The 14,756-nt window shown below is 39.1% G+C and overlaps 1 protein-coding gene across 3 annotated transcripts in view; it reads left to right on the forward strand.

The window, feature by feature from the left end:
• The window catches only part of DLGAP2 (DLG associated protein 2), a 667,152-nt gene that overhangs the window by 515,083 nt on the left and 137,313 nt on the right, over positions 1 to 14,756 (forward strand). For all 3 annotated transcript variants that reach the window (XM_075923575.1, XM_075923576.1, XM_075923577.1), the window contains one exon: positions 8,803 to 8,868. In XM_075923575.1, the coding sequence (XP_075779690.1) occupies positions 8,803 to 8,868 (66 nt within the window). The remainder of the gene's footprint in view (positions 1 to 8,802; positions 8,869 to 14,756) is intronic.

A 14,756-nucleotide genomic window follows, 5' to 3' on the forward strand; every position in this document is an offset into this window, starting at 1 on the left:
TTCACTATGTTGGTTTGAAGCTTATAAAATATGAGTATGAATTTGCAAAAACACACTACCCATGCTTGTCCTATCTTTACACATATATGGTGGTTTTGTGATATAGAGCCAAGAGTCTTTATAATAAGTGATCAAAACTACAACTGACTCTAATTGCTGTTTTCTTCTAGCTCCAGAAGGAAAAGTGCTTTTGTTCATATTCCATATCTCATTAGAAACAGATCCTTCTTGTATTAACTGTCTTCAGCATTCATAAACCAGTGAATATTGTGATTAATCAAATATCTCTGCTTCAGCAAATTTGGTGTATCTGTGATGTTAGAGGTTATATTGACAGCACACCAGGAAAACAAATAAGCCTGGCAGGGATTTAAAGTCCTTGTGATTCACTTGCAATACAGTCAAATAATGTTATAAAAATAGAATGCTATGACCTGCTAGATAATAATTACAGGAAAGTAATATATGTTGGATTAAAGTGTAGTATGGGCACTTTGCTTGTCTATCTTTGTATTGACAGCCACAATGCTCCAAAAATAGTGTTGTGCCTAATAAAATTTGACATGTTGTTTTAATTTAAAGCAAGAAGTTCTTGGGTTTTTAAAAGTCAGACAAAGTATATTTTAGATGGACTTATACAACCAACTGCATTTACAGTAATCCCTCAGCACTCAACATGCTTCACAAATGATCAGTGCCTAGCTCCATTTCCCAAGTAAATATGCTGAGATACAGAGTGGTACAGTAGCTTCTCAAGGTGCCTGAAAATGAGCGAATAAAACTCATGCACCACATTCTCCTTCTATAACATGATCAACTCCAGCTGAAAGCAGTGGCTATTTGTCTTGCAAGGAGAGATTCCAGGCCTAGAATGTCTGACTTTTAGTACAGACTCACCACTAGAATTACCATAAGTTCCACACTAATCATTATTCTGTACACCAGCAGTTCTCAAACTTTTTGGAGTCCTTTTCCGGAGCCCTTTACATGCAGAAAAATTTATGCAGTGCCCCAGCAGTCCACTGATTGCATGTGTTGTACCTATCGATGTTTCCAGTTTTTCAAACTTGCAGAGCCCCTGGAGATGTCTCGCGGAGCCTGGTGCGAAGGTTGCGGATCTCTCGAGGCATCTAGATAGACTTATGTGTAGTGCGGTGGAGGAGCCGGTGGTCATGGTACGTGTCGGTAACAATGACATAGGGAACGGTAGGAGAGATGTCCTGGAGGCCAAATTTAGGCTGCTAGGAAAGAGACTGAAATCCAGGACCTCTATGGTGGCATTCTCGGAAATGCTTCCAGTTCCACACGCAGGGCCAGGTAGGCAGGCAGAGCTTCAGAGTCTCAATGCGTAGATGAGACGATGGTGTAGGGAAGAGGGGTTTAGATTTATTAGGAACTGGGGACACTTCTGGGGGAGGGGGAGCCTATACAGGAAGGGTGAGCTCCACCTAAACCAGGGTGGAACCAGACTTCTGGCACTAAACATTAAAAAGACCGTAGAGCAGTTTTTAAACTAATAGATAGGGGAAAGTCAATTGGTGCGGAGATGCATGTAAATTGGAGGGAGACTTCTCTTAGAGGAGAATCCATTGATAGAGACTCTCTAAGCTGTAGTCAGAAAGAGAGGAGGTGAGAGGACAAACCATGGGCCAGAGCAGACAAACAACCGCATTCAAAGGAATCCAATGCATCAGGAAGTGATGCAAGTGACATTCTGCTTATTAACATGTTTTGGAAGAGAGGCCCCAGCTACAGTGGGGTTTGCAAGTCTGCTGCCTAGGAATGAAGTGCTGAGGGATGCTGAGCACCTGCCATAGACAGGTTTTTGGGGTGCTAGCTAGCCAGGGAAAGAAATGCTTTGATGTTCCTCCGTTGCCTACAGTTTTGCACCTCTAGTTGCAGCCAGTGCTCAGGTCATCCCAGCACTTCCTTCTGGCTCTGTAGCTCCACAAATCTGTCTGCTTACAGGGACTGCACTGCAGGCTGGGAGAGGGTCCTGTGGGGAGGTGGAGCAGCAGCATGGATGCTGCAGGTGCAAGATACCTCTTTCTGTGCTCTCCTGACTATATCCTGCTGGTGGGCCACACCCAGTAAAGGAAGCCCTGACCCCTGGAGGATGCATGGAGAAATACAGCGTCATGTATGCCAGTATCCCCCTTCCTTGTAACAAGCCTCAGCCTCTATTCTGAAGCTCCTGCTCTTTGATACTGCCCTACCTCAGGCAGGTTTGCAGTGTACAGTCAAGGAAGACATATCCCAGTGCTTCCTTCCCTGGCTTGTGCCCTGTAAGCCTGCCTGCTGCTTATTAGCAGCTGCTCGATAATGTTGGCAGCTGAGAGGTTGCCAATAAATGGAATATACTGCATAGCATTTTTACCATGTAGATTTTTCTTGAGGAAGACTTGATGGATGGAGCCAAATCCCTGAGATCAGACCGGAAGGAGGCCAAAGGACTAGAGTTTTAGTCAGGACATTCAGATATATTTGGATCACAGAGTAAAGCCATCATTCATGATGCTTAGCTAATGAATTTTATTTAGCTAATGAATTATCTCTTAATAGTGTATGTTTTAGGTTGTCTGCTGCAGAGTTTGAAATGCTCCAATAAAATGTGTAAATAGATCAGAAGTCTGATTCAGGCCCTTCCAGTTCTGAAAAGTCAACAAAAAAGGTTTCAGGGGGAATTTTTAGGATCTGTGAAGCACATTCTCTCATAGAACTAAGGGTCCTTCTCTAGGGAGCCATTTTTGCAGGTTCCTTCTCTTGATTATGTAATCATTACTGATTTCACTAAGGACAAATCAAACGTTTAAGCAAATAGGCTACTGAAATTCTGCAGTGGCTGAAATGCGTATCTGCTATAACAATCTTTAAATCTCCTTAATTCCCCTTTGGGTGGAAGGAGATAGGCACAATTTTGGACAAAATAAATGGATGAGTTTGGAAAGAAGCATAAGCAATGTAGCTAATCTGGCTGGCTCTGAGACCACGCACCAGCTGGCTGGCTTGAAAGTACTACCCTCTGGATCCCCAACCTCAGAGTGCAATCGCTAGAGCAGTGCCAAGGCATACTGGGTTCTCTGCATGTTTTCCAGTGACAATGGAGGATATCTGAAGCATTCAGCCAGATGAATCCAGCAATCCCCAACAACATATTTCATTTAAGCTTTCTGGGAAACAGAACCATACAGACACAAGCAACTTCTTCAGGTTTCTTTAACATGCTCTGCGACTGACTAGTTTTTTCAAACAGCCAGTTTGTGTAACCAAGTTTCAGCTGTCTGAATCTATACTGTATGTACAAAGTGGAAGGATTGGACTTGAAAAAGCACCACATTAAATACAAGGACTTATTTAACATTTACTTGTGTGACCGATCAGAATACTTTGCCTATAAAAGGAGAAAAGCCAAAGTATTCATTATCTCAATTTACATGGGCAATGAATTCTCCAATTTGTGAGTGGGCAGATGGTATGTAAAAGGAAGTGAGGTAAAACCAATAGTGGTGTTGATAGGAAAAATAAGAGCAACTTAGCAAAGTGACCCAATTTCTTTTGCTCTTCTCACCACCCAAACAGGACACCCAGAAATGTGACCACCAAGAGTTTAAGCTTTCCAACATCATCTTTAATTTTTCTTATTTTCATGGTTTCCAATTTAAATCCGCCCCTTCTTCTGCTCTGTGTATCTGTCACTCACTGATATACTATCAAAACAATGCACCAGGGTAGTCTATTATTTGCTATGCACTGACAGTAAGCCAGGTGCTATAAACGACAAGAAAAAGAACACTTGCCTAAGGAGTACACAAACTAAACGAGAGAGACAGATAGGAAAAGATGCATTAGGAGACCCATAGGAGCCTGATAACTCAGTTTATTAATTTTTCAGTGTATTTATTAAGTTTAATATTAATTTTAGCTCAGTCTCTCTATCTCCCATGCAGCACTGTGATAGCGATTATGAGCCTTGTTGAAAAGCACTGTTAGAAGGGGTGTCAATGAAGAAAAGGGATCCTTAACTGTACTTGGATTGAGAGCTTGTACCATGGAAGGATTCAGGGGGTGCCATGGTTGACTCAATGCATGGGTGGGCAATAATTTTTTGCTAGGGACCACTTCAGAATTTTTTGAAGTGGCCCCAGGCTGCACTGGAATGGGCGGGGCCTCAAGCGGAAGGGGCAGGGACAGGATACTTCCCTGCTTCTCCAGCCATGGCCCTGGCAGGAGCGTTTTGTGCTTCTAAGCGCTACATGCTCCTTTAAGGGTGGGGGCAGGGCAGAGGAAACTTTGTGCACTCCCCCTGCTCCCAGGCACTGATTGGCCTTGGGGGCAGGAGAGTGTTCAAAACCTCCTCCCGCTCTGCCAGGAGTGCATGGTCCTTCTAATTACCACATCTCCTCGCAGGACGGGGGCAGGCTGGAGGAAACATTGCATGCTCTCCCAACCCCCAGGCCCGAATTGGCCTGGGAGTCGGGAATGACAGGGCCTCTGCAGGTCAGATCTACCCACTTGGTCGGATCTGGCCCATGGAGGCCCTTTTGCTCACCCCTGGACCAATGGGAGAGGGAGCTGCATACTCTATGAACAGAGTGGGTATGATAGGTGAATCTGTGATAGGGTAGCCAGGTGTCCTCTGATAGGGTTGCTAGGTGTCCGGTTTTCGCCCGGTAATTGCGTCTTCTGTCAGTTTTGTCCAGTAAAAAAAAATCCAGAAAATATCGGACATATAAAATGTCTGTTTTTCTTGGACGGAAGGCCCCTGCCGCATCTGGTGTGGGTGGAGGGAACAGGGAGTGCGGGAATTTAAAGGCGCAGCAACCTTTTTTTTTCTCAACCAATTTTTTTCCCCCGCCATGTTCAGGATTTTTTGTGAAAGTATCTGGCAACGCTAATCGATGATTCCTAAGTTCAGGCAGTTGCTGTAATAAAGGAAGGAAGGGAGCAGGGCACATGTCCACTAACATATTATTTTACAATTTACTTTCTGAGCAGCATTTAAGAGCATATTTTTTAATTCAAAAACATTAAAGTGTAGCTAAAGTGCTGAGGCTCTTTCTGTCTGATGAAACAACCCCTTGGACAATAGACAGACAGGGGAGATCTACTTAGAGCTGAGCTGCGACTGCTTTAACCTGTACTGCGGGCTGAACTTTCCACAGGCTGGTTCCAAGATATGGGGAACATAAAGTAACCACCCTCAACTCACTGAGCCCCAATTCCTACACCAAGCAGAGTTCAGCCGGAATAGACAACTCATGCCTGAGGCTTGGATGCTTTCATGGATTAATGCATCAGGGCCTCTATTAGAAATTCAGCTTTCACAAAAGCAAATAGACATCCAGGCATTTTTTAGCCTGTCATTTTCCCCATGTGGCTCACATACAACTCCCAATGAACTCAACAGGAGTGTTGTGTTCAGACTTTGGACATCACTTTATATTAATCTATAATGTTCTAATGTGTGCACTTGAAAGGGTAATTGTATCTATTGTCTGCAGAATGTGAGTTCTTTTCATTATTCAAATCTTTAAAATGCAAATCATCCTATTTTCATAATCTCACCTTTATTGTCAATGTCTTTTTTTCCCTCTAAGCTCTTGCACTTTATCCTTCATCAAGTAATTCACCATGAAGTTTAACATTGCCTTCTAAAGCTGTTGCTTTCCAATCCTCTGGCATTGCTGCCACTGCAGGCGGTGGGGCTGCTGGCACAATTTTGATCTATGCTCTAAGATAAGGAAAGTAACAGATGCTAGGGTGCAAATATTTTGTGGCACTAGAATCATAGAAGAATCCTAGAGTGACCCAAGAATGCTATGAGCATTCAACACAATCTGCCCTGCTTCATAACCATTGACTAGGAAAAACACTAATGAATGAAAGATTATTTTAATTTGTTAGTCAATAATAAAAATGATTATTTGTGGGAAAAATCTAACCAGATCAAACAAAAGACATCGATGCCTTTGTTCAAGGAATTACAGTATGTTGGAGTACTCATTTAAGAACTTTAGTCAAAGATTATCCATGTAATGCCACAATAGTCACTGAGACCTTAGATTAACTTATGCTTCATCAGTGCTGAATACATTAATTGAATTTATTCAAAGGCTGTCTAAAATGACACTAGCTATTTGAGGGAAAAAAGATGTAGGCACTGATGTTACATGTGAATAGTTATAAATTTATGATAAAAAATTAGAATTACTCCTAATGCTTTGGCCATAAACTGATCACTGGGAAATACTGCTCCCCACTCCCCCTCCTCCCCCCCCCCCATCCAGCAGAGTTAAAGTTCAGCATGTTTTACATGAGTATTATGCATTGCTCGGAAGTACTGGCCACCATTCAAGGCAGAATATTGCTCTTATAGCAGTTCTATAGCCGTGCATTGTACTAGTGGAATGCATCTTGAGCAGTAAGGAGTTTATTCTTACAAGGGACTTGTAAGGTAGGGAAGGCTTATTATTTTCATTTTACAAATGGGGAACTGATGCACAGAGAGAATAAATAACCTTTTCAAGGTTAAACAGGAAATCATTTTTCAGAGCCAAAATCAAAAACATTGTCTCCAGAATCTTGATCCTGTACAATAACATTGGGCCATCCTTTTAACATCTTTTCTCTGACCTCTTGAACTTTTTCATCTTCTTCATCTCCTTTCTTTCATGTAGCAGCCATCCCTCCACACTGAGCAAGAGCAGTTGGGAAAATAATTAAATTAGAAGTGTTATTTTCCTTCTCTCTCTAAAATATGTCAAACTTATGAAGGATCTTTTCATAATTTTTCATACAGGTTTAGTGTGGTTTTGCTTTGACTAAATATGAATTTTACAGACTTCCAGCATGGGAGAAGTTATATTTCTGTTTCCTTTTTTGATGAAGATGTAGATAATTCTGGATGGGTGCATCATTTGTGATTTCAAAATATAGCTACGTGCACAAAATTGCTGTCTTAAAGGAAAGCTTTTTCACCAGCTTTCCTGTAATATTGCTAACTATTGGCAAGAATTTAAAGATGTTGGGGGGGGGACTTTATTTTTGTGATGCCTTCCTTTTGATTTCAAACTCTAATATAGCTGAATTAGAGGCTCCATTTATGAGTTACACAGACTCATATAGATCACATAGACACAGTCTCCATGGAAACTGCCTAATTTGTGCTCATATTCAATTAGAGTTGTCCATTACCTCTCCAAATGAAATTTAATTTGAATACATGTGCCAGTCATTTTTTAAAAATTGTATGAGATGGCTTGACTGACTAGATTTCTAGGAGTTTGTAAGTGAACTAAAAAGTTTATTTAACTTTGATAAATGTGGCAACAAATATTACATGTTTCTGAATGTTTTAAAATGTTTTTTGGATTTATTTTCCATTCACTTCTCACTCTTGTAAAAATCAATTTTATTAGCTGAAGCCTAGGGTGAAGCATGACCAGGAACAAATATTTTTGAGTGTCTAAATTAACATTTTCAACCGTGTTATTTAATTTGAGTTAAATGGAAATCAGTTCACATGACAACACAACTGAAAACTGCAGACTAGAATATTTACTTGGCCAAGAAATGTACAGGGTGTATACATTTATTAAATACAGCACTGAAATCTGCAAAAACTGTCATTTTATTTTCGTTGTAAGTCAAACCTCACAATCTACGTACCTGATGTGGTACTATTTAAGCTTGATACTTGAAAAGCTAGTGTGGCCTAATTTGTAGTCTATTTCAAAAAGTGTGAATGGTCACCTAACAATAACAGTTGTGTTCCTAAATGTGAGTTAATTGGAAATAAGCTCACTCAGGTTACAACTCAACAAAAAATAGTTTAGAGAAGCCCAGTATGTCACTGTATTTTGTTCCCTGAAAATATGTACACCATTTCCCTGTTGCCTATGCAGTGGGAGTCAGAAAGTATCTCCCCCTTCGCTTCCACACACTCTTCTACCTTTGTACTACTTGTAGTTTTGATTAAAAACTGGTTTATGGGGAAGAATACAACAAAACAATGTCTTGACTTTCAGAATTTCCTGGGAATTATGTCAGAAAAAAGTGAAGAATAAGACCAAAAAAGGGATATGACTAAGAAAAAAAAATAAAGAATGTAATGATAATTATACATGCTTATATGCTTTGTTACTGTAGTTTCTGAGCACCTTAAAAATGTTTATGTTTTTATCCTCACTATATCTCTGTGAAGTAGGGAATTATTTTACTATTAAGGCCCAATAAATTTGAGGGACTTGCTCAAGAAGTCTGTGGTGGAAAAGAGAATAGAACTAAAATGGCAGAAAAGTCACAAACACAAAATTATGGGTTTTATCCATGTAGACTTCAAACGATTAAGTTGCAAGTGAAAGAATATAGCCTGAAAATCATTTATAGCAGCAAAATAAGCAGAGAAAAATGGGAAGTATTTAAGACATGGGTGGAGCAGTTATAATAAGAATTCTTTCCAAAGTAACTTAAAAAACCTTAAAAGGGCACCAGAAATCAATGCAACTAAGCAGAGTTGGAAAAAGCAACATGCAAGATAAACAAAAGGCACTTATTGATACGAGGTGTCTGCCCAGGTGAGAATGTTACCGAACCAAACAAAAAGCATGAAAATAAATTTAGAGAAGCAAAAAGGCCACTAAATATTTAAGCATTTAAAATCCCTTTGTCTCCCCTCATCCTTGCACATACCAATCAGCACATACAGAACGGTAAGTCATTTAAAAATGAATGGAGAGTTTCTAACCAGGAATATGGAAATATCAGAATTATTAAATAGTTACTTTGTTTCTGTCTTTACAGAGGAAGAGGGTGGCGATCTGCTCAAGTCGGGGATCAGTTTTCCAGGGACGACAGAGGAGGAGCTAGGTACAGATATTATCTCTTAGATAACGATGCTAAATAAGATTAGAGGCACTTAAAATAGACTGAGAATTAGATCTGGATAATATGTAACCAGAGTTCTAAAGGTAGTACGCTAGGAAATTGTGGAGCTGTAATTTTTCCTAAACTCTTTAGATTAAATTTTCATTTTTTTTAAGTTTAAAAAAACCCACAGGAAAAATAAACCAAGAGCACCACTGAAATTGATGACATGCATCCCATTGATTTCATTGTGGCCAAGATTTTCCCCTTTGAGTTGTGCAAAAATCAGTTTCTACTCTTGAAGTTTACAAGGAATTTTTTCACCATTTCATGTGAAGCTCTCCAAGATTTTCTTTTATGTGAAACTCATCTGAGAGTATTACTTTTGCAATAAAAATGTTAAAAATGTGGATTTCTGCATATTTTCTATACAAAGCTACCATAGTTCAAAAGTGGGCCTACTTTTATTCAAAATATTAATGTTACCTTAATAAAATTCTTCATTCATATTTCCAAATTAATTACAATCTTAAGGGGTGGTTTGGTAGCGTTTTCTCTTTTGGGGTAGTTTTGCATTTTGTTAGGTATATTTAGGACTTCTGTCTAGACTGCTAAATTGTAAACTAAAAGGGGTGCTTAGGGAAAAATACCCTTAAAAGCACAGTTTGATCAAGGAGGAGTGATTCAAGGACCAGAGGTCAATGAGAGTTTTGTAGAAAAAATACAGGAATTTTGGAAAACATAGACTTTCCAGAATTGCACATTAGAAATTGAAGGCTAAGGGAGCCATGGGATAAGATATTAACAGTGCTGGATAGAAAATTGTAATAAGAAGAGCTGAAAGCTATTTGGTTTAGCAAGGGATCAAAAGTTAAATATTTCTACGTCCACCCTCTGTTTGGTCTCACACAGTTTGGGGGGCAGACATGGTTTAAAATTGTGACAAGATTCCTATCAATGAGACAACACCAGATTACTACCAATGGAGGCAAAACTGCACCTACTTTATATGCCACTCTAGCTCCCAGTCCTTCTGCAGCATAGGAGAATTGTACATACTTTGTGCAACTGTGGCCTCCCCACTGGGAACTTTCCCTTGCAAAATTTCTGAAGCCAAAGCAAATAACATATAGGTCAATGCAAACTAGTGCAGAAATATGTGACTCTTTTCAGTGATTGAGTAGGCAATATCTAGCGGATTTCTATGTAAGCAAATGGAAAATAATTAATCAAGGAGTAAGGAGCCAGCCTAGGGAATATGTGCTGAATGGATCTATCATCCAGCATCCTGATTAGGAAAAGATCGTGGGGTTGTAGTATAAAATTAATTAAAGCCAGTAGCAAAAGTAAAGAACAATCAATAAGAAAAAAGCTGCATCAGCAAAGGAACAAGGATACAAAAAGAGGTGGTGATGTTAGAATATAAGCATTCATGAAATATTGTGTGCTGTATTGGTTATATTACCGCACAAAAGTATTGTTCTCTTGGATTCCCAGTTTAAAGAATCTGAAGCCCCATTCTTCCCCTATCGGAGAATAAGCTATGCATATGTAGGAAATTCTATGAGTTTCTGTTAAGTTTTTCAATTAATTCTTTATTCACAAACCTATTGTGCCTCCTCCCATCTTGCGTCTACAGAAGAAATCAAGGATACTGCTTCCTTAACCCACAATTTATAATCAACCTGTGGAACTCCTTGCCAGAGGATGTAGTGAAGAGTAGGACATTAACAGGTTCAAAAAAGAGCTAGATAGACATTGAGGTTAGATCAATCAATGACTATTAGCTAGGATAAATAGGAATGGTGTCCCTAGTCTCTGTTTGTCTGGAAATGGATGACAGGGGAGGGATCACGTGATGATAACCTCCTGTGTTTCTTCCCTCTGGGACATCTGGTAATGGTCATTGTCAGTAGACAGGATACTGAGCTAGATGGACCTTTAGTGTGACCCAGTATGGCCGTTCTTATGTTCTTATGAAGTTAGATGTTTGTGATCTGAAGTTTGGTCCTGTGCTTACTGAAATCAGTGGGAACCAGATCAGATCCTGAAAGGGAAACTTGTTTTTATCACTTGTATACTAATCCAAACAGTAGTTAGTGTGGAGAAATATACACAGCTTTTTTTTCCCGCAGGGTATGGGTAATTTCAATTGAAATCAGTGGAAGTTGCTTGTCTCCTATAGGCTGAGAAGAGGGCCCCGGCTTGTAATATTAAAGTGGTTTTAGAAACAACCTGCAATAGAGAAAAAAGACCGAGTGTCATGCAGTCTATCACCTTAGGTGTAGGTCTTTGCTCTCAGCAGAGTGCTGACCCAAGTAGTCCTAGTTTTGATACAGATTTGTCCATACTCAGGGCAAATAACTTAATCTCTCTACCTTTGTTCTCCTATTTCTAAAATGTGGATAATATTACCTGTCTAACTTTCAGGGGTATTGTCAGGATTAACTAATGTTAGTACAATATTTCACAAATGCAAAAGTACTGTGAAAGTGCCAAATAGAATTATTAATAATCCCCTGCATAAAGTGAGAGAAACTAACAAAGGACAAGACCAAGATCAACTCTGGCTTAGTATTGATTCTGCAAAACATCTCATCACTTTATACAGCCAGAAGCTTATTGGATTTTTTTTTTAATTTATCAAAGCGTTTGAAACCACTTTATTCTCTAGAATAATATTTCAGAGGTTTCTCCATCGTTGTTTATTTAATGGAGATCACAGTATAGAAAGAGCTTTCATTATTATTAAATCTACTGTCCTAGTTGACGCAGTATTTCCTTAATCTCCATTGTTTTCATTGAGAACATCCACTGAGAGGAAACATAGTCAACAAGGAAGGGCATGGGAATGGGAATGGTTGAGTCTGACATGCTATGTGATCTTGACCAAGTCACTTTAAATAACTGGATCTGCAAAACTAAGCTATTAAAAGTTGCCTGCCTCAGTGCAATATGTTGAGATCTATAACAACATGTGAAATCTAAGTACACGGTTTTATTAATATTGTTAATGTAGAATAGGGCTCAGAGAAATTCTGTGAAGCTACATTTTATTCTTGATGCAGAATTCTCTATGTAGAAATATTTCTAGCCTAAATATAATTCTCACAAACAAAACAGACATTGCAAAAAAATCACAATAAAAAAAGCTTTTAATAAATTTTAAAGCTAAACTGCCCTGGGATGCATGGTTACTCCTGGTGACATGAATGGGGGAAAGTTGTATGACTGCAGGTACTCAGACTTGGAATTAATGGGAGGTGTGGACCTGTGTCTATAGCCTAAGGAACAACTTGATTTTAGAAACATAGCTCATTTTCTCTAACAGCATATACCTAGCTCATGTCATATTTTCCTGATCAGATCTGTGTGTTCAAAGAGGGGCTTGAGTGTCTCCATGGCATAATTTTTCCTAGTGCCTACTGTCACAGGATCCAACATGCAATTCAGACCAGTGAGGGGTTGTCACTCCTTACCCTGCAACCCTCAGTACCTCACAGTTCTTTGCTATTGTAGGTCCCAGTCTGTAACATTCATATCAGCAACAAGCATGAAGGTCGCATCCTGAGTGTCTGTGTAATAAACCACTCTGATTCTGCAACACTGACCCTGGCAACATTGTCTATAGTCCCACTCTAGCTTCTACCAGCTTTGGTTACAATCAGCAGGTTCCAACACACTCTTCATCTCATATTTTCCCCTATCTGTGTGCTCTTCAGGGTCCAGCCCCATCCTGGATGAATAGTTCAAAGAAATAATAAGTTTTGCTTGTTCCTTAGACAAAACACTGATTTGGCATATACAGTAGTAAGAAATAAAACAAATGTGTTAAAAACAGCACACAGGCTAAGTAATGCCAACTAAAAGGAATAATGATAGAAAGGGCTTTAAAAATAAAAGTAAAAATACACATCTAAAAGTCTAAAATATAATCTAATAAGGTACAGGCTTTGTGCGAGATGGATTTTCTTATCCACAGTCTTCCAGCAAAATGGTGACTGACAGATCTCCCTCAGTCAGGATTTCCTCCAAATGCCTTGAAATCCTGGTTTCTTTGTAGTCTTAGGTGAAAGAGATTGCCTAAGCAGGCTTCTCACCTCTATTCAGTTTTCAGAGAATTCAAGTTCTACCTCCTTCTTCTACACCACTCCTACCCTTTGGTGAAGGGCCCATCTTTCTCAGCTTGCAAGAGCTCTGTTCCTTTCTGTCTGTCTAGGGATAACTGACAAAGATGGTTTCTGGGTTTTTTGCTTGTATCTTTCAAAGTCCAGAGACTTTGCTTCAAAAGGTAAGACCTGATGACAAATTCCATTAGTAGCCTCTCTCTTGCCTGATAATTCACCTTTCAGTATGATGCATCATAGTCTCCCCTTCAACCAGTTCCTAATCCAGTTTTCAATTCTCAAGTTAATTCTTATCTTCTTCAATTTGACTAGTAACTTTCCATGAGGAACTATACCAAATGCCATACTAAAATCCAGGTAGATTAGATCTTCTGCATTTCCTTCGTCTAAAATATCCGTTTTTTTCTGAAAGAGATTACATTGGTCTGGCTTCTTCTATCTTTTGTAAAGCCATCTTGTATTCTATCCCAGCTATGTCTATAGTCTTAACTGCTTTGTCTTTTAATATTGGTTCTAAGACCTTGCATATAGTTAAGGTTAAACTAACAGGCCAGTAGTTTCCTGGATTTTTTTTTCCATTTCTTAAAAATACATGCTATATTAGCAATTCTTTAATGACTAAGTACACCTTCTAAGTTTCTGGATTAATTAAAAATCCATACTATTTTTCTTGGAATTTCATGTGTCAGCTCCTTTAGTATTCTTGGATGGAAATTATCCAGCCCCCTCCCTCATCCCCAATTTGGTCCCAACTAGCAATTTGAGTTTGAATTTTATCTTAGATGTGATAATTTCTACTTTCATATCCTCGCTGCCAGTAACCACTGCACCATGATCTCTAAATTCTTCATTAGATGTATTAAAAACCAGGGCAATATATTTGCTTAGGTGTTGGCCCTTCCCTAAATTATCGTTAATCACCACTCCATCCTCAGTGTTTGTTCTTTATTCTTAGTTTTCTTTTTATTTATTTAGCCATTGAACTTTTTACTGCTGGTTTTAATTTCCTTTACAAGGTCCAACTCTTTTGGCAGTTCTTAGTTTTCCCCTTCACTTTCTGACTTCCAAGAAGTAACTTTCCTTGCAAATCTCTCCCATCTTCCATTCCTTGTAAGTTTTCTACTTTGTCTTACTACCCTGTTTGAGATGCTTTTCATCAAGCTTGGTCTGCAACCCCGCCTTAACAACTTTTCCCCTTCACTTGGGATGCAGGCTTCATTGAAACATAGAACAGGAAGGAACCTTGAAAGGTCACCAAGTCCAGTCCTCTGTACTCATGACAGGACCAAGCACCATATTAGACCATCCCTGATAGATGTTTATCTAATCTGCTCTTAAAAATCTCCAATGATAAAGATTCTATAAGCTCCCTAGGCAATTTATTCCAGTGTTTAACCACCCTGACAGTAAGGAAGTTTTTCCTAATGTCCAACCTAAACCTCCCTTGCCCATTGCTTCTTGTCCCATCATCAGAACTTAAAGAGATTAAGATTTCTCCCTCCTCCTTTTAGCAATTTTTTAGGTACTTGAAAGCCGCTATCATGTCCCCTCTCAGTCTTTTCTTTTCTAGACTAAACAAACCCAGTTTTTTCAATCTTCCCTTAGAGGTCATGCTTTCTAGACTTTTAATCATTTTTGTTGCTCTTCTGTGGACTTTTTCTAATTTGTCCAAATCTTTTTTGAAATGTGGTACAAAGATGAGATCTAAGCATCTTTTCTGAAATGTGGAAACAATACTCTAGATGAGGTCTAAGCAGTGCAAAG

Source organism: Pelodiscus sinensis, chromosome 3 (assembly GCF_049634645.1).
Source record: "Pelodiscus sinensis isolate JC-2024 chromosome 3, ASM4963464v1, whole genome shotgun sequence".
Lineage (NCBI taxonomy): Eukaryota > Metazoa > Chordata > Testudines > Trionychidae > Pelodiscus > Pelodiscus sinensis.